This window comes from Erythrolamprus reginae, chromosome 5 (assembly GCF_031021105.1).
Source record: "Erythrolamprus reginae isolate rEryReg1 chromosome 5, rEryReg1.hap1, whole genome shotgun sequence".
NCBI lineage: Eukaryota > Metazoa > Chordata > Lepidosauria > Squamata > Dipsadidae > Erythrolamprus > Erythrolamprus reginae.
The window spans coordinates 35,900,142-35,920,613 of record NC_091954.1 but is presented as its reverse complement, the minus strand read 5'-3'; the positions used below and the strand labels follow the sequence as shown (position 1 = coordinate 35,920,613).

The window sequence follows — 20,472 nt, the reverse complement described above, 5'->3', positions numbered from 1 at the left end:
TCTCCATCATTTTAACTACAACTGATGTCAAGCTAACTGGCCTGTAGTTTCCAGCTTCTTCACTACTGCCCTTCTTGTGGATAGGCACAACACTGGCCATTCTCCAATCCTCAGGAACATCTCCTGTTAACAGGGATTGGTTAAACAAATCAGTCAGGGGGGTAGCAATGACAGATCTGAGTTCTTTAAGAACTCTGGGATGGATGCCATCTGGACCCATTGCCTTATTTATCTTTAATCTTTCAAGTTCTTCTAAGACATCGGCTTCTAAGATCACTGGAGCTGAATCCGTACAGCTGGAAGCAATGCTATATCCCTCTATAGTATTATTTTGTAAGGTGTCTTTTGAGAAAACTGAACAGAAGTAGCTATTGAAATGGTCAGCGATCTCCTTATTCCCATCAATGCATGTATTATTCCCGGTACTAAGCTTTGTGATGCTGCAGTTTTTCTTCTTCCTATCACTAAACATGGCTATGTAATGAGCAGTGGCTAAATGGGGAGGGAGGAAAGCTACTGGGAAGACCGACCAGGTGGGCCAGATAGGCAGGGATAGTAGTAGTAGTGGCAGTTCTGAGTCCTTTTTTCCCTGATCCATCATCTTTATCACTATAGATGTAAGTTTGCCCAACTCGTCTTCCAGCATGTTTTTCAATTCGCCTGGTAGTTTCCCCACCTAGGTACTAAGTAGCTCCAGACCCACTTAGCTTTCTAGCTTAGACAAGATCAGCCAGCCGCTGCTAAGGAAAGTGGGTGGACGACTGGGCATGTCACTGAAGTCAATAGGAGTTTTGTTCAACTGACGGCCATTAAAGCAAATGCACATCAAATCTACAGAATCCATACCAGGTTCTTTTTAAAGGGTTAATCACTCTGAAAAATACTTGAAATGGAAGAACTGTCTAAAAATTAAGATAAAGGCTTATCCTACCATTCTAGAATGCTAACCTGTTGGATGATTTTGGAGTCTTTCTGCAGGTTCTCTTTTGGTGGAACTTTTCCGAATAACTTCCAGCCAGGAGCACTGTGGATGCCGGGCTTGAGTTCCTTTGTTCTTTTGGTAAAGAAGTTTCTGTTAAAAAAAAAAAATCTAAATGTAGATGTTTTCACTTACATTAACAGACAGAAACAGAAAGTTGTCTCATCTAAAAGTGAACATTATATATTACCAATTTTACAGCAATTAGAAAATCTTTCATTTATTCTGACTAGAATGGAATGAAATAAACCTATTTTCCCAGTCTCAATATTTAAAAGAACAAGTATTAAATTAATGTAGATGTATCACTGACATTATAAATAAGACTTTCAGAGTAGAAACTTCACTGAAATCAAGTAAAAGAAACATTAATATCTCAGTAAAGATTCTTTTGTTTGATGTTTGATGTTTTGTAATTTAAAGTCCAAAATTACTGACATTAATTATAAAATACAAATGTAGTTATTACAGTTGTATAACAGTTGTATAACAATTGATTATATACTTCTGACCCAGAGATCCATTCTCCCTGTTGAACATTGCATTATTGTTTTCTTCTATAAAATCAATGTTTTGTTTTATCTTCATGGAATAAGATAAGGAAAAATCTAGAAATTAGGCGTTGATTGCTTACCTGAACGCCTCTTCTCGTACGGTGAGCGGGTACAGCAGTCACATGGGTTGCTCATGTCCAATCCGGTGGAACTGAGCCTAGTATTAAAAAAGCTTGCCGGATCCGCCCCTTCCCCAGAATTCGCGAATCCATAGACTAGGCTCAGTTGTGAAGCTCTGTAGTGTTCAACTCTCATTGTTAGAGGAAGAAAGAGATAGAAAGGTAAAGAAGACACATACAAGGGCGGGAAGTGACTGCTGTACCCGCTCACCGTACGAGAAGAGGCGTTCAGGTAAGCAATCAACGCCTATTCTCCGTACTGAAGGAGCGGGTCCAGCAGTCACATGGGACATACCCAATAGATGGTCCCTAGGGTGGGATTAGCTTGCTATCGTGTGAGATAACGGATTGGAGTACCCTTCTGCCAAAGGCAGCGTCCGCTGAAGCGTAAGAATCAATTTTGTAGTGCCTGATGAAGGAATTTGGCGAGGCCCAAGTGGCTGCTTTGCAGACCTCCTCCAACGGGGCTTGAGTCGCCCAAGCGGCCGAGGTGGCTGCGCTCCTGGTGGAATGCGCAGTGATGTTCCTTGGAACTGAGAGGGAGGCCGACTCATAGGCCTTAGATATAGTCCCTCTGATCCAACGGCCTATTACTGTTGAAGACACTTTGGCCCCCATGACCCTGGGATGATAGGCTACAAAAAGTGCTTCTGACCTCCGAAAGGGTCCTGTGCGTTGGATATATATTCTCAGCGCTCTGGTGAGATCCAGGGTGTGCCATCTAATTGCCAAGGGATGGTCTCGTTGGAGGCAGAAGGAAGGTAGGACAATATCCTGAGATCTGTGGAACATGGAACTGACCTTGGGTAAGAAGGTGGGGTCCAGTCGCAAGACTACCTTGTCCTGATGGAATTGGCAAAGGTCCTGCCTGATTGAGAGGGCAGCCAGCTCCGAAATGCGTCGGGCAGAGGTAATAGCCACCAGGAAAGCTACCTTAAAGGATAGGTACCTGAGGGACGCCGATTTTAGGGGTTCGTATGGTGCCTGCGTGAGGGAGTGGAGAACCCGTGGCAAATCCCAGGATGGATACCTGTGGACCTTGGAAGGTCTGAGGTTGGCTATGCCCTTGAGGAATTCCTGAACTTCAGGGAAGGATCGGAGAGGCTGTCTGCGGGGGCCCCCTAGGACAGATGAAATGGCTGCCAGATGACGCCGGAGGGTGCTGGTGGAGAGTCCTTTATGGAAACCTTGCATAAGGAAGGAAATAATTCTGTGAATGGGGATGCACAGAGGGGAGAGACCTTCCTGAAGACACCACTGGTGAAACTTGGACCACGTGTGGTCGTAGATTCGATTGGTCGAGCCCCTTCTGGCCTTTAGAATGACCTCCACTGAATCAGGGTCATGCCCACGCAGCTCTAAATCTCTCCTGATAACAGCCAGGCGGTGAGGTGGAACCACTCCGGGTCTGGATGGAAAGAGGCCCCCTGCCGCAGCATATCCCCCGAAACGGGGAGTCGCCAAGGGTCCTGGACGGACAGCTGTTGGAGATCTGCGAACCAGGGCCGGCGGGGCCAATGAGGGGCGATTAAGATTACTCGGGCCCTCTCGGTGAGGACCTTGTGAATCACGTCCGGGAGGATTGGAATTGGAGGAAATGCATAGAGTAGGCCTGGAGGCCATGGACTCCGGAGGGCATTGATCGCTTCCGCTCCCGGGGATGGAAATCTGGAATAGAAGCGAGGGAGTTGGGCGTTCGCATTGGTCGCGAAGAGATCCAGGACTGGTAGGCCGAATCTGAGGGTGATTTGATGGAACAGGTCTTGATGGAGGTTCCACTCTCCTGGGTCTATCGTTGCTCGGGATAGCCAATCCGCCTGGATGTTGAGACTCCCCGAGATGTGATCGGCTAGGAGCGACTGGAGATGTTTTTCCGCCCAAAAGCCCAGCTTGAGGGCCTCCCTCATGAGAGCCTTGGATCTCGTGCCCCCTTGCCTGCAGATATGGCTTTTTGTGGCAATGTTGTCGGTGAGAATGAGAACGTGCCGGTTGGGGATGCGAGGAGAGAAATGCTTCAGAGCCAGGGAGACGGCTCTTAACTCTAGCCAATTTATTGGCCTGGAAGCTTCCTCCGGGGACCACGTGCCCTGGGCTATCATCCCCTGGGCGTGGGCGCCCCATCCCGATAGACTGGCATCTGTGGTGATGACAAATTGATCCGGGCACCTGAACGGGGATCCTCTGTCCATGGCCGGAGACTTCCACCACTTGAAGGATCTGCGAACACTCAGTGGAATGACAATGCGTCGATTTGAGTTGCTGTGCCCCGATCTCTGAAAAGGCAACAGAAGCCACTGGAGTTCCCTAGCATGAAGGCGAGCCCAGGGAATGATGCCTATGCATGACACCATCTTCCCCAAAAGAGAAGATAGAGTAACTATGGATACTGAAGGATTAGATAAAATGTTAGAAATTAACTCCACTATACTGAGTTTTCTCTCGGGAGAGAGAAAAACCTGGGAAGATTTTGAATCAATAATGGCTCCCAGGTGAGGAATGGAAGTGGAAGGTTGGAGGTGACTTTTTTCAAAGTTGATGGAAAACCCATGGTCCTGAAGGACTGACATGGTGACAGAAAGGTCTGATTTCACTCTCTCTAGGGAGTTCCCATGAATTAAAATATCATCAAGATAACATAAAATGTGGATGGGAGACGCCCGGATATAGGCCGCCAGGGACCCCAAGAGCTTTGTGAAGACCCGAGGGGCCGAGGAAAGGCCAAATGGCATCGCCCTATACTGGAAATGCCTGCCTTGAAAGGAAAAACGTAAAAATTTTCTGTGGCATTTGGCTATAGGAATGTGAAGGTAGGCCTCAGTGAGGTCTAAGGAGACCATGAAATCTCCCGAGTGAATGGCGGCCAAAATAGAAGACAAGGAGTGCATTTTAAACTTCCTATATTTGATGAATAGGTTTAGTTTCTTTAAATCCAAAATGGCTCTCCAACCTCCGGAGGACTTTGGAACCATAAATAGGATGGAGTAAAAACCTAGGCCCTTCTGACCGGAAGGGACCGGCTGAATGGCTCTAATGGACAATAGATGAGAAATGGCCTCCTCCATACGGTTACAATCTGAGGATGACCTGGGCGAAGGGCAGGAAATAAAACGTTTAGGGGGAGGAGAAATAAATTCTAAAAGAAGGCCTGTTTGAACAGTGTCAATGACCCAAGGGTCCTTGGAGGTGAGACGCCAATTTGAAGCGAAATGAGCTAGGCGACCCCCTATGGGAATGGAGGAAAGATTACCATCTAGGTTTTTTTGAAGCCCTGTTAGAGGAAGCTCCCCTTTGGAAGCGAAAACCTCTACCCCTGGAGTTCCTACCTTGGGAACGAAAGCGGGGGGAATACTGACCTGGAGATCTCTGATAGGAAGCCGCTTGATCTTGCTGGCGCCCTGGGCGACGAAAGGACTGCGTTTTAGTAACCTTTTTTGTGGTTGGGCCCAAAACCTTCTTCTTGTCTGTGGTCTCCGTGAGGAGAGGATCCAGAAGATCACCGAAGAGAAGGTCGCGCTTTAAGGGGCCCTGGGATAACTGCCACTTTTGGCGAACTCCCGCTTGCCAAGGGCGAATCCATAGGAGTCTTCTTGCCGTTGTAGAGGCTGCAATAGACTTAGCAGAAAATCTAGTAGATTGTAAGGTGGCATCAGCCACGTACTGGGCAGCTGCAAAGACCTTGTTGAAGTCTTGTTGACCTCTCAAGTCATCTGGAGGAATGTGCTGTTGAAGTTGGCGAAGCCACAGCAGCATGGCTCTGGAGAAGAAGGAGGCTGCTGCAGAACTTTTAATGGCCCAGGAATCAGCGGAGAAACCTCTTTTGAGCATTTGCTCGATGCGCTTGTCCTCTGGACGGAGGACTTCCTCCGCCTCGCCTGGCACAGCCGCTGCCGAGTGAAGAATTTTGACAGGTTCATCTGGTTTGGGAAAAGATAGAAGCTCTTCATAGGAAGAGGAGAGTTTATACAACTTTCTGTCCTTGGTAGAGGGATTAAGGCCAGAGGCTGGAAATTCCCACTGTTTAAGTAAGGCATCTTTAAATAATTTAGGCATAGGGATTACCTCGTTATCCTCCTGTTCCTCTGTGAAGTAAGGTAAATTCTCCTCCGGGGGATCAGTGGAAGTGGAGGCTTGTTTCTCCTGGGCCGCTAATCCCGTAGAAATTCTAGCTTTGAGGAGGAGAGATTTGAATAGTTGAGAAGGGAAAATAGTAATAGGAGGAGGGACCTTTATTTGGGATTCCTCGTCCTCAGATAAGCCCTGGAAAGGGTCTTCATCCTCCTCTACATCCTCATATTCATCTTGGGAGGACTCTGAGTCATCCTGAATAGGAGCTCTGACCGCTGGGGAAGAACCCAAGGGGCGGGAGGAACGAGAAGGAGGAAGAGGTAAAGGAAGCTCATTGATGGAGGAGAGTTTGGCATCAATGGCTTTGGACAACACAGCAAAAATAGATTGGAACTCAGGAGGTAAATTGGAAATATCAGCAGAAATGGCAGAAGAATCCCTAAAGGCCTGGGAGGATCCTGGCTGGGGGGAATCTTCCATAATATCTGGTTCCTCTGGACCTATGCCCCATAGGTTAGGTTGGGGTCTGTCTAGGTTTGGCTCATCCAGAGATAACACAGGGACCCCAGAAGGAGGCAGGCTAGAGGCCTCTGGTGGGTCTTGACTACTGATTACTTGGGCCTGCACTTTCAAACGTTTTGCTGATTTATCATGAATCTTTTGTAGGGCTAGGTCCCTTCTCTTCTCGGCCCTGGTGACCTTGGTCGAGGGGCGGGCCCCTGGAGAAGAGGAGGAAGAGGCCTGGGGGATACTAGTAATCTCATCGCCTGTAGGCCTGGCCTCTCTGGGACCTTTAGTTGTGCCTCTCTTGGGAAAGGTAGCCATAGTCTGACAATTAACAGAAGACAAGGCTGAGCCAATAATTAAATTAAAAGGAGAAGATTTCAAGGACTTCCCAAGAGGAATGGATCCTGCTTCGAGGCCTCGAAGCTGCTGAAACGTGAGGACAATCTGGGCAAACCCAGAGTTCGTGCCCCCAAATCCAGCGGGGCCAGCCTCCCTAAACTTTGCAATTAAGTAAAACCAAGGCACTCTGGTTGGAGGCTAGGCCGGTGGAGAATTTAGCCTGGGACCCCCAAGGCCCGCTCCCGGATCCACGCGGTGGACTGAGGCCTACGCGGCTGGCAGAAGGCCAACACGAGAGGCCTAGATATTTTAAGAAAGGGCGCGAAGGCCTTCGCGCCAAAAAATCGCTTCGTAGAATTTCTTAAGGGGAAAAGCGATCGACTAAGTCCAGGAGACTAAAGGCGTCCCACTCCGCAGGAGGTATTTTATAAGCCCTTAAATATATTTTTATACAATAATTAAGCAATAATCCAATAATAAATACTTGCACCAGGACCTCCAGGCCAAGGGATTAGAAGAATCCACAAGCGGCCGCAGGAATCGTAACCGGCAAAACCGCCGGGGGAAAACGAAACCGCAACTTCTCCCAAGTAAAAAAGCCTAGCCGCTTTTTATTTTTTTCCCTTTAAAAACGGCTGGCGCAAATAGTGCAAGTAATACAATAAAGACAATAAATCTTACTACTTTTTTGAAGGAAAGATCGAAGGGAAGGTGTTAGAATGTTGAACGAGCTATCACATACAACCGCAGGATATGCGAACTGAGCGAATTCTGGGGAAGGGGCGGATCCGGCAAGCTTTTTTAATACTAGGCTCAGTTCCACCGGATTGGACATGAGCAACCCATGTGACTGCTGGACCCGCTCCTTCAGTACGGAGAAATGCACACATGCCACATAGGACATTTTGCACAGGTTATCTATAAATATGATTTTAGGTATGTGACAAGACAGAGCTGACTCCAAAAATTTGGTAATGTCATGCATGCATGACAAAAAACTAAATTGACACATGGGAGGAAAGATAGGATTTAGGACAGAGGTCTTCAAACTTGGCAAGTTTAAGACTTGTTGAAGTCCACAAGTCTTAAAAATGCCATTGGGTACCCCTGGTTTAGGAGAAGCAGAAATATAATTTTGGAAAGTATTTGGCATCTACCATATATTCAGTACAGTGATCCCTCGAGTTTCGCGATCTCGATTATTGCAAAACGCTATATCGCGATTTTTCAACCCGGAAGTAAACAACACCATCTGCGCATGTGCGTCCTTTTTTTCCCCTATGGCCACGCATGCGTAGATGGTGGAGTTTGCTTCCCCGCCGGGCAGATCAGCTGCTGGGCGGCTTCCCTGGGTCTTCCCCCTCTTGCCGGGGTTTCCCCTTTGCGTGGGCGGCGGGGAAACCCCAGCGCTGCTTCCGCGAGCAACGGCGTGGGCAGGCGAAGGGCGGGCGCGCGGACAAGCGGCGGCCGGACAAACGGGAGCAATGCGGCGGCCTCACAAGCGGCGGCCGCGCCAGCAACGGTGGCGCGGCGGCCGGACAAACGGGAGCAACGCGGCGGCCTCACAAGCGGCGGCCGCACCAGCAACGGCGCCGCGGCGTCCGGACAAAGGGGAACAACGCGGCGGCCTCACAAGCGGCGGCCGCGCCAGCAACGGCGGCGCGGCATCCGGACAAAGGGGAGCAACGCGGTGGCCTCACAAGCGGCGGCCGCGCCAGCAACGGCGGCGCGGCGTCCGGACAAATGGGAGCAACGCGGCGGCCTCACAAGCGGCGGCCACGCCAGCAATGGCGGCGCGGCGGCCGCACAAATGGGAGCAACGCGGCGGCCTCACAAGCGGCGGCCGCGCCAGCAACGGCGGCGCGGCGGCCGCACAAACGGGAGCAGCGCGGCGGCCGCACAAACGGGAGCAACGCGGCGGCCTCACAAGCGGCGGCCACGCCAGCAACAGCGGCGCGGCGGCCGCACAAACGGGAGCAACGCGGCGGCCTCACAAGCGGCGGCCACGCCAGCAATGGCGGCGCGGCGGCCGCACAAATGGGAGCAACGCGGCGGCCTCACAAGCGGCGGCCGCGCCAGCAACGGCGGCGCGGCGGCCGCACAAACGGGAGCAGCGCGGCGGCCGCACAAACGGGAGCAACGCGGCGGCCTCACAAGCGGCGGCCACGCCAGCAACGGCGGCGCGGCGGCCGCACAAACAGGAGCAACACGGCGGCCTCACAAGCGGCGGCCGCGCTAGCAACGGCGGCGCGGCGGCCGCACAAACGGGAGCAACGCAGCGGCCTCGCAAGTGGCGCCCGCGCCAGCAACGGCGGCATGAGGAACGCGGCCGCCGCTCCGCTCGTGCCGGGAACCAAACAGCCTGAGTTGCTCCCGGATTCTCCTCCGACCTGCCCTCAACTTACCTTCCAGCTGATGCTTCGATCCTTGGAAGAGGCCAGAGCGCCTTTCTGCACCACACTCTCCGCTTCGGTTCCTTTCCGGAAGATGGAAGTTTCTCTCCTTCCATCCTTTCTAGCAATACAATACTTGATGGTTAAAACCATCGAGTACAGTATTGTATTGCTAGAAAGGATGGTTAAAACCATCGAGTATTGTATTGCTAGAAAGGATGGAAGGAGAGAAACTTCCATCTTCCGGAAAGGAACCGAAGCGGAGAGTGTGGTGCAGAAAGGCGCTCTGGCCTCTTCCAAGGATCGAAGCATCAGCTGGAAGGTAAGTTGAGGGCAGGTCGGAGGAGAATCCGGGAGCAACTCAGGCTGTTTGGTTCCCGGCACGAGCGGCGCGGCGGCGGGCAGGCGGGTCCTCAGCTGTTGGTCGGGGGTCTTCCCAAGTGCGGAAGTGAAAAACACCATCTGCACATGCGCGAGGGCACGCATGCGCAGATGGTGTTTTTACTTCCGCACCACTATATTGCGAAAAATCGAGTATCGCGAGGGGTCTTGGAACGTAACCCTCGCGATACTCGAGGGATCACTGTAATGGGCAGCCAAATTTTTTACTGTCACACTGTGGGTGTGGCTTATTTGTGGGTGTGGCTTGATGATCATGTGACTGGGTAGGAGCGGCTTGCCGGCCCTGTGACCAAGTGGGAGTGGCTTGAATGATCATCATCGTTCAAGTGAACTATTAAGTCCTCGACTTACAACCTCACCAGTGTTGCTCGCTGGGGTGACAATTTGCTTTGCGTTTTCTGTGCTCTTCTTTCTGGGTCACCCCCTGCCTCAGGCTGGGTAGCTAGGCAAATGGGTGCTGATCAGCTGTTGAGAAAAGAGGAGGGAGGAAAAGGGCCCCCTGCAACTCCTGCCGGTGCTGGTGTCCCTGCCGCTTTCTAAGGAGGAGGAGGTGGATGGAAGGGGGGATTAAAAAATATTGGAAAGCCGAAGGAGTTACAAGGTTATTATTGCACAATGCCTTTTCATCTCAACTGCAGGCGGAGTGAGGGCTTCGCAAGGGGAAAAAGACCGCAGCCCAGATCGTTTTGACATGGCTCCGCTCAGCTTGGCTCTCCTTTTTTCTCCTGCTGCTGCGTGCTCCTTGCTTTTTTCCTCTTTCCTCCTTCCTGGCCTCAGGAGGTGGCCAAAGGAGGCTGGAAGGGAGCTGGGCAGGAGAGAGGTAAGCTCATATGAGACCAGGAAGGAGGAAAGAGGAAAAAAGTGAGGAGCGCAGACGCAGCAGCAGGGGGGAAAAAGGAGAGCTGAGCAGAGACCAGTAATCCAGGAAGTGACTGCCACCAGTCAACTGGAGCTGCGCACGCAGCTTCATTTGCGCCGGTGGAACTGCGTTCCACTCCATCTGGCCTGCTGCCCACCCATGCATATATTGTCATGCTGCCTTCAAAGTAACAAGAAAACTTGACTTGCATAATCAATATGTATAATTATTCAGAGAAATTAGCTAGATGGTTTATAGCAAGCACTGAAGTCATTTGTGAGTCACCATTCTTCTTTGTTGAATAATGGCGCTCTACCTGTCCTATCCAGTTTTTGCTACTTCTAGGAAGAAATAGCAATCCCTCGTCTTCTGTGCTGCATAATGAAGATTTAAAATGGAAGCTCTTTCAAATGTTGAAGAGTTTGCAAAGTTTTAACACACACACACAGAGATATACACACACATTTTTGTGGATGTACTGCATGCAACTAAAATGCACATTTTGTATTGTTGATTGAGCAAATATTCAAGTACTGTATAGCAATCAATGCTACCAGACACACACAATTCCATGGAAACACACCATTTCATAGTATGGTCTCCTCAAGGAAGACAGCACACAAATCTTAATACTTAGGCCATACATTGTGGCATTGCAGGTGGGCAATGGCTTACAACCATATGTTTAGTGCTTGTTCCAACATTACAACAGTGCTGGAAAAAGTTACTTATTATCAATCCTCATACTGTACTGTTGGGGTGATCACCATTTGTAACTTCCTAGACAGTTTCCGACAAGCATAATCAATGGTGAAGCTAGTAGGTTACAAATTACAGTCACATGATGCCTTGTTTAAAGACTACACAGCTTAACAACTAATTTTCTGATCCTAATTGTGATTGTAAATCAAAACTAGCTATATATATTTACAGGACAATCCAACTAAGCAATTCAACCTTTGGAATATAGTTTAACAACACATTAAGGAATATTTATGTGCAGTTGTTTACAGATTAAAATATGAAAAGAAGAATGAATAAATCATGAACCTTTATAAGGTATGTAGGAAGCACATGACAATAGTAATGGGGGATTCTAATAACCGTGACGCCAACTGGGAGACAAACTCTGCACCAAGTGGAACATCCAACAGGTTCCTAACACACCTAGTAGACAATTTTGTTACCCAAAGAGTAGAAAAGGGAACAAGGGGATCAACCATATTGGACTTATTTCTCATTAACAGAAATGAAATGATAGAAGATGTTGAAGCTGCAGGAACCTTGGGGGCAAGTGATCATGCAATATTGGTATTCAACATTATGCAAACACAAGCAGTAGAACAAACTCGAACATGGACTTTAAGAGAGCTAATTTCAATAAAGCTTGGGAAGGATTCCATGGATGAGAATCATCAAGGGGAAAACAACTCAAGAAGCTTGGAAAATTTTAAAAAGCAAGATTATAAAGGCCCAGTCTAACACAATACCAATGAAGAAGAAAAATAATAAGTCCCAAAAGAAACCAGCATGGCTGCATAAAGAACTCTGTGACAAATTGAAAGACAAAAAAGACAAGAATAAAAAGTAGAAAAAAGGGGAAATATCTAAGGCAGAATATCAGCAAATAGCCCAAGCCTGTAAAGATGAAGTGAGAAAAGCTAAGGCTCACAATGAACAAAGGCTTGCGACAAAAGTAAAAAGTAACAAACCTATTCCAACATATTAAAAACAAGAAAAAAAGTCAAGGAAACAATTGGTCCATTGCAGAGAGAAAGTGGCAAGAAGGTGACAAGCAACAAGGAGAAAACAGAGCTACTTAACTCGTTTTTTGCATCTGTCTTTACACAAAGGGAAAAAAACACTCCAACCTATCAAAAACAACATCACAAAAAAGATATCAGGAACACAAGTTAAAATATTGAAGAAAATGGTAATGGAACACCTGGTTACCCAAGACGAGTTCAAATCACCAGGAACAGGTGGATTACACCCCAAAGTTCTGAAGGACCTGGCAGATGAGATCTCAGAAACATTGAACAATATCTTTCAAATATCCTGGAGGACCGGAAAACTGCCAGAGGACAGGAAAAATAGTTCCCATATTCAAAAAAGGGAAAAAATAGATCCAGGAAACTACAAACCTATCAACCTGACCTCAATCCCAGGGAAGATTCTGGAAAAAATAATCAAGCAACGAATCAATGAGCACCTAGAAGCAAACAAAGTGATAATCAAAAGCCAACATGGGTTTGTCAAAAACAGATCATTCCAGACTAATCTTAATGTATTCTTTGACAAAGTGACAAAATTAGTGGACCAGAGGAATGCTGTTGATTTAATTTACTTGGACGTTAGTAATATATTTGATAAAATAGACCATAACCTACTACTAGATAAAGTTGAAAAATGTAGGTTAGACAGCAACACCACCAGACAGATTCAAAACTGGCTAACTAACCACATTCAATGCATAGTGCTCAATGGAACTGCATCTACATGGACGGCAGTATGCAGTGGAGTACCCCAAGGCTGTTTTAGGCTTAGTACTCTTCAATATTTTCATCAATGACTTGGATGAAGAGATAGATGGGGAACTCATCAATTTTGTACATGACACCAAACTGACAGGAATAGCCAACTCTCCAGAATATAGGATATAGATATAGAAGGATCTTGACAGACTTGAACATTGGGCGCTATCAAACAAAATGAAATTCAATGGTGAAAAAAGTAAGATTGTACATTAAGGCAACAAAAAAAAATGCACAGATACAGTATATGTGGTACATTGCTCAACAGTAGTAACTATGAGAGGGATCTTGGAGTCCCAATGGATAATCATTTAAATATGAGCCAGCAGTGTGCAGCAGCTGCCAAAAAAGCCAACACAGTTCTAGACTACGTTAACAGAGAGATAGAATCAAGATCACCTGAAGTGTTAATACCTTGGTAAGTCTAAATTTGGAATACTGCATTCAGTTTTGGTCACTACAATGTAAAAAGGATGTTCAGGCTCTAGAAAGAATGCAGAGAAGAGCAACAAATATGATTAGGGGACTGGAAGATAAAACATGAAGAACGGTTGCAGGAATTGGGTATGTCTAGTTTAATGAAAACAAGGACTGGGGAGACATAGAAACATAGAAGTCTGACGGCAGAAAGAGACGTCCTGGTCCATCTAGTCTGCCCTTATACTATTTTCTGTATTTTATCTTAGGATGGATATATGTTTATCCCAGGCATGTTTAAATTCAGTTACTGTGGATTTATCTACCACGTCTGCTGGAAGTTTGTTCCAAGGATCTACTACTCTTTCAGTAAAATAATATTTTCTCATGTTGCTTTTGATCTTTCCCCCAACTAACTTCAGATTGTATCCCCTTGTTCTTGTGTTCACTTTCCTTTTAAAAACACTTTCCTCCTGGACATGATAGCAGTTTCCAATATCTGATGATTCCCTCTATAAAGAAGAGGGAATCATGGTATTCTCCAAAGCACCTAAGGGTAGGGCAAGAAGCAATGGGTAGAAACTAATCAAGGAGAGAAACAACTTAAAACTAAGGAGAAAATTCCTGAGAGTTAGAACAATTGATCAGTGGAAAGGCTTGCCTCCAGACGTTGTTTGTGAATGTTCCAACACTGGAATTTTTTAAGATGTTAGATAACTATTTGTCTGAAGTAGTGTAGGGTCTCTTGCCCAAGCAGGGGGTTGCACTAGAAGATCACCAAGGTCACTTCCAACTCTGTTGTTGTTGTTGTTATTATTATTGTAGAAATTCAGACTGCCTTATGATTATTAATTAAGATTTGTTTTGGAAAAACAGTAGCTTCCAAATATTTCCTACTGACAGTTAAAGAGTCTTCCTGTTTATTTAGAATACTTCCCACTCTTCCTTGCAGAACTCTGCTAGTCCAGAAATATTCTCAGATATATTGCTATTTAGTTGAATCTATACTTCGGCTTGGCCACATAGTATTTCCTGTGCTGCCGGCTGTCACACAATCCCAAAGCATAATAGAGCCACTCCTGTGCTTAATGGTTGTCAGGGGACTCTTTTCTTGAAACTCCTGCTACACTCCTTTTCTCTGAATGTATCTTGAATAGTTTCAGCCAAACAGTTTTCCCACCCCCTTTGATCTTAATCCAAAATATCTCAGGCTACTCAAGGTTTTCTTTTGTATACAAATAATCCTTGCTTAATCCTTACCTACTCCCCACCCTACCTGGGAGGCCACAGCCACTTACAGGAGTGCATGTAAAGTTGCCATGGACTAGGTAGCCTGGGCCAGTTACTGCAGCCCCCACTGGTCTATATAGAAAACCGCCATAGGCAGGGAGGGCCAGGACAGTTATATGGTCATCAATGGCTCCACTTATCTTTGCATTTTTCTGCAGCTGCTGACAGGCACGCCTAATCAATGTAAGGAATGGCCTTCCTACAGAAACTCCCATCTGCAAGCAGTTGCCATTCTCATAATTGTTCAGAAGGCTCTGGGTGCCAGTGGCCCCTATAGCAGCTGGTCTGGACCTCCTGACCTATGACAACTTTCCACACACTGGTGGGCCCTGTAATCTGCAAAGAGCCCCCTCTACCTCAGGGCCCCAGCATGCCCATATGATTGCTTAAAGATCACACTGGGAGAGATGGGATTGTGAGCATTGAATGAAGCAGTCATGTGATGCCTTGCTTAACAACTACTTTGTTCAATAATGGAAGATTCCAAGCTCAATTTTGGTTATTAGTTGAGGACGACATATACTGTACAACTGGCTTTTGTTGTCGAGAACCAGAATTTTTTTTTTTACAACTCTCATATGAAGATCACTGTTATATAAGCAATCCTATACAATAAGGCTGCAGAAAACTACTCTAGTGTCAGCTAACTTTTCAGCAGTTATCTGGAGTGACCAGGGGTTCTGTTTTTGTCTGGAATGATCAGGGGTTCTGTTTTGCAAATCTAATCATCTTTGGAGTAACAGACCTTTTTCTTATCCCTGAGGGCTGATGTCCCCAGTTAGTGAATAAGCTGAAGCTGAACACAAACTTGATATTTCAGCAAGGCAACAATCCAAAACATCCTCCAAAGTGGCCATGAAATACTTCCAGGAACACACACACACACACAAATTTTGGAATAGCCTTCGCATTCCTCAGACTTGAATATTATTGAACAATCTATGAGGAGATTTCAAAATGTGTAGCGTAGTCAGAGAAGCCCAAGAATATTTCTGAGTTAGAAGAGATTTGCAAGGAACACTATTGTGGGGAAGATTGTGCTAGTTTTTGTTCACTCAAACATTCAATGAAATCTATTGTATGAGTAGAAATACCTACAACTTCACATATTGTTGTAACCGGCTCCTGTGCTGAAAAAATAATGAAGATGGAGTAGATTTTTAAAGGAAAATAAATGCTGTATGTGGGATATAAATTCCTACTTTCTTTGTACTTTACAGAATAGAATAGAACAGAACAGAGAACAGTGATGGCGAACCTTTCTTTGCTTCAGTACCAAAAGAGCTTTCTGGAGGCTTTCCTGGAGTCTGGGGAGGGTGAAAAGTGGCCCAATTGGCCCACTAGAAATTCTTTTACGAACTTTGGAAACGAACTTCTATTAGGCCCATGGGGTCTGTTTTAATAATAATAATTTAATAATAATTTATTAGATTTGTATGCCGCCCCTCTCTGTACGATCTACAGGCTCTGGAGGCTTTCCTGAAACCTTAGGAGGGCGAAAATGACCTCCCCTGGCCCTCTGCAAGGCTAAAAATTAGCTGGTCAGTGCGCACATGTGCACTGGAGCTAACATAGGGAAATGCCTCTCATGCCATAGGTTCACCATCACAGATATAGATTATATAATGGAATGGAACAGGAATTATAGGAATAGGAATAGAATAACACATTTGGAAGGGACATTGGAGCTCCTGGTCAGGCTGGAATTCTACACCATTTCAGACAAATGGTTGTCCATCCATCCATCTTATATGCCGCCCCTCTCCGTGGACTCGGGGCGGCTTACAAAATTATATAAAACATTTCTAAGCCAATTAATAGAATAGTTAAAAATTATCTTAAAAACTAAACATTTAAAACCAATCTGTCACATACTGGACATACTATTGCATTAAATACATTCTTTGGGCAGAGGCTGGGGTCTGATGGCCCAAGACTGACAACATACAGGAGGTGGACAAAAAAATGGAAACACTTGACTTTTGGCATAATTTTTGAACATGTTCAAATTAATCAAAACTTGACATATTTTAATTTTTTTGTTTTTTTAATTCTGTTATTTGATATGTTTTTTTAAACTACCTTTTTATAAAACAGAAATTTAAGGAAATTGGTTATAACCTTCTAGAAATGGCAGACCTCTCATGACATTCAAAGAGGCCAAATTGTTGGTGCTCGAAAGGCAGGCACTAGTGTAATAGAAAGTGGCCAAATGTTTGGCGTTTCAAGAGGTAATGTCTCAAAAGTAATGACATCTTTTGAAAGAGAAGGGAAAACGTCTCTTGTTGGGGTCTGGTGATTGTGGTGGCCAGATGAAATGCTGAACTTCATTAGAATGTTCCTCGTGCCATTCTTTAACAATTCTCAGACAACTTCGACTTTCGACCAGACCCATGCTTGGCTGAGGACGTTTTCCCTTCTCTTTCAAAAGCAGTCATTACTTTTGAGACATTACCTCTTGAAACACCAAACATTTGGGCAATTTCTGTTACACTAGTGCCTGCCATTCAAGCACTAACAATTTGGCCTCTTTGAAAGTCTGAGAGGTCTGCCATTTCTAGAAGGTTATAACCAATTTCCTTAAATTTCTGTTTTAAAAAAGGTAGTTTAAAAAGACATATCAAATAACAGATTTTTTTTTAAAAAAAACATTAAAATATGTCAAGATTTGATTGATTTAAACATGATCAAATATTATGATGCCAAAAAGTCAAGTGTTTCCATTTTTTTGTCCACCCCTATATATCCAGAAAATCTGTTGACTCTTGTTGGAAAGCTGTAAAAGGTGATTATGTCCTTGGGACACTACAACCATCATAAATAGCCTCTCTCAGTCCATTTTGGAATGAGTGGCATATAAATACAATAATAAATAAATAAATAAATACACGCCAGTTGCCAAGCTTCTGTCTTTTGATCATATGCCCACAGGGATGCTGCAACAATCATATTTGTAAAAAATTGTCATATGTCATTTGTTTTTGTACCACTGTACCAATCACTAAATAATGGTTTTAAGTCAATGGACCAGAATTCGAACGTCAGACCAGAATACCTACGGGACCGTCTTCTGCCGCACGAATCCCAGCAGCCGATTAGGTCCCACAGAGTTGGCCTTCTCCGGTCCCGTCGACTAAACAATGTCGTCTGGCAGGACCCAGGGGAAGAGCCTTCTCTGTGGTGGCCCCAGCCCTCTGGAATCAACTCCCCCCTGAGATTCGAATTTCCCCCACCCTCCTTGCCTTCCGCAAGATGTTGAAGACCCATCTATGCCGCCAAACATGGGGGGATTAACTTCTCCCCCACCTTTCTGACTTAAGCATATGAGATTGGTGTGACTGTTTTAGAATTGCTAGTGTTTAATAATACAGTAATGGCTTTTTAATATAGTTTTATATTTGATTTGTATTCTACTGTATTACTATTGCTTTTGGGAGCCGCTCCGAGTCCTCGGAGGGGGGCGGCATACAAATCTAATAATGTATTATTATTATTATTATTATTATTATTATTATTATTATTATTATTATTAATCGCTACCTGTATTCAATTAAATATGCATAACCTAAGTATCTATCAGCACTTTTGTAAACACTGTGGATTGAGACAAAGGTGAAACTGATACCAGTACATGTGAAAGTCATTCAGTACACTCCTAAGTAATGCCCACATAAATATGAAAAAAAAGAGAGAGAATGAAATCACAACCAGAAAAACAAGTTTACAATCAAAGTGAAACATTCAGTTTCAGCTAAGTTACTAGGAGAAATTAAATTAAAATGACAGCTAACAGGTACTCACTCTTTGGCTAGATTTGTTCCAGTTTCAATTTGTGTTTATTAAAATATTAAATTTCTGAAACATCACAGCTGGAATAAAACATGCCACAGCACATTACAGTCCTGCAACATTCAAGTTTATCAACTTTTTAAGCAGGTTACTTATAGTCTTATCTCAGTATAAACTTAGAGTAGAATAGAGGTGTGTCTTTATAGAATTTCTTTTTTATTCATTTTTAGATAAGAAATTCCTAAAACACTTTTCTCTTATAGTACCAATTATGAAAGTACTGTACATATAAAACATCTGAAGGACTGAATTATATTACTGCATTGCATTAACTCAAAAATAAATTATCCTTGGTAAATGACTTTAGCTTTACAGTTTTAGCAGCATAGCTTACAATACTGCACATAAAACATGTAATAAAAAGAATAACAATGTATGAAATGTGTGTCTGGATATGTATATAAATTGCATTCAACTATTTGTTTTCCTTTACTCATGGATCATTTTTGTCCAAATTTCATATGCAGCTTACACTGAAGGAGTTATCTAGTCCGGCAACAAAATGTCAGCATGCAAACAACCAAGCTCGGAGAGCAAGTAGGACTCCACATTTTGGACACTGCTGCCTCAAATACATTATTTCTAATGGGTATTTATATAGCAGAGTGTTATAAGTACTTTAATACAAGTTCGATTTTCAGACATATGTCTTACTCTGAAATGGTTAACATTCTAACCCTTTATTAAGGCTGCTCAGAGATACAAACTTTAAAAGAAATTCTAGCCTGCAGTTTTAGCAGAAATTAAGCATTTGCTGTTCAATATAAAATTGACAGTTCATGTTACTACCAGATACAGCAACAGGTAACAACTAACACAGGAAGACTTCAGATTTTGCAGAACTTTAAAATGTATTATGAAAGAAAAGTGATAATAGAATAGAATAGAATTTTATTGGCCAAGTGTGATTGGTCACACAAGGAATTTGTCTTGGTGCACATGCTCTCAGCGTACATAAAAGAAAAAGATACATTTGTCAAGAATCATGTGGCACAACACTTAATGATTGTCATAGGGGTCAAATAAGCAATAAACCAAGCAAATATGCCGAGATGCGATTTTATCAGTTCTCAGAATGAACAGTGGGATCGGATTAGATCCTCGGGATGCACTGTCAGCAAGGTCCATAGATTACATGCCCTTTTAACAATATTGTGGGGGCAATTTGACATACCTTCTGAATTTCCTAAATGACTCTAGAAGGGATAGAGAACCAATTTTCCTCTCAGGCGGTATTACACCAGACACCACTGGCATTGTTGCTTTTTTACTTGCAGCTTGTCAAAGCAAAAAAGTGATGAATTGAGACAATTATCACAGAATCATAAAATTTGAAAGGATTCTTTACATCCTTAAATCAAACTATGTTCACAGTGCAGGAACCCAACTTTAAGCATCGAACATCTGGCTGCCTGGAACATTCATTTCTACCACTCAAATGTTAAGCCTAACTTCACATTCAGACAAAATCTGTGTTAGCCTGTATCCTTTTTCCTGAAGCAATAGAAAATGGGTCTCCACTCTTATGACCCCACGTTCAGATACTTGGAAAATGCTTGCTGACAGTTCCCTTTTCCCAAAACCTCTAAATTTTTTATTTATCTTTTATAGACTGTAGTTTCCAGTGCTTTCATCATCCGTACCTATGCCAGTTGTCTGAACTTTTTAAAAAATGTCATATTTGAAACTGGACATGTTTTGTCCAGTCTCTGATTAATGAAAAAGAAAATGGAACTATTTATTTCATGTAATCGAAACATTATGCATCTACTGAAGCTATTCAAATTTGCATTTTGCCTTTCTAAAAGCCAAGTCATACTACTGACTCATATTTGATCAATGATCAAGTACAATTCCAAAATACTTTTCATATGAACATAGGGGATACACTAAGTGATTCAGGCTTTAGTCTCTGCTTTCATACCATGAACTTCACAAGACAAAACACAAAGCCAGGATGATGCCATGGTTAAATGACCCATAGTCTACTCTATGCCATCTTCATCCTTGGGTGATTCTGGCCATTCATTCTCTCTCAGCCTAATCTACTTTACAAAGTTGCTGTAGGGTAAACAAGAAAGAAGGTTGGAAACTAAACTTGAATGCAGAAAGAAAGAGTTCTGCTCAATGAATACAAACAGCATTCATGTGATTATTGCAGTCTT

General features: G+C 44.3%; 1 protein-coding gene across 2 annotated transcripts in view; it reads right to left on the bottom strand.

Annotated features, from left to right (window-relative positions):
* TBC1D12 (TBC1 domain family member 12) overlaps positions 1 to 20,472 on the bottom strand; it is a 79,065-nt gene that overhangs the window by 54,289 nt on the left and 4,304 nt on the right. For both annotated transcript variants that reach the window (XM_070752362.1, XM_070752363.1), the window contains exon 2: positions 949 to 1,072. In XM_070752362.1, the coding sequence (XP_070608463.1) occupies positions 949 to 1,072 (124 nt within the window). The remainder of the gene's footprint in view (positions 1 to 948; positions 1,073 to 20,472) is intronic.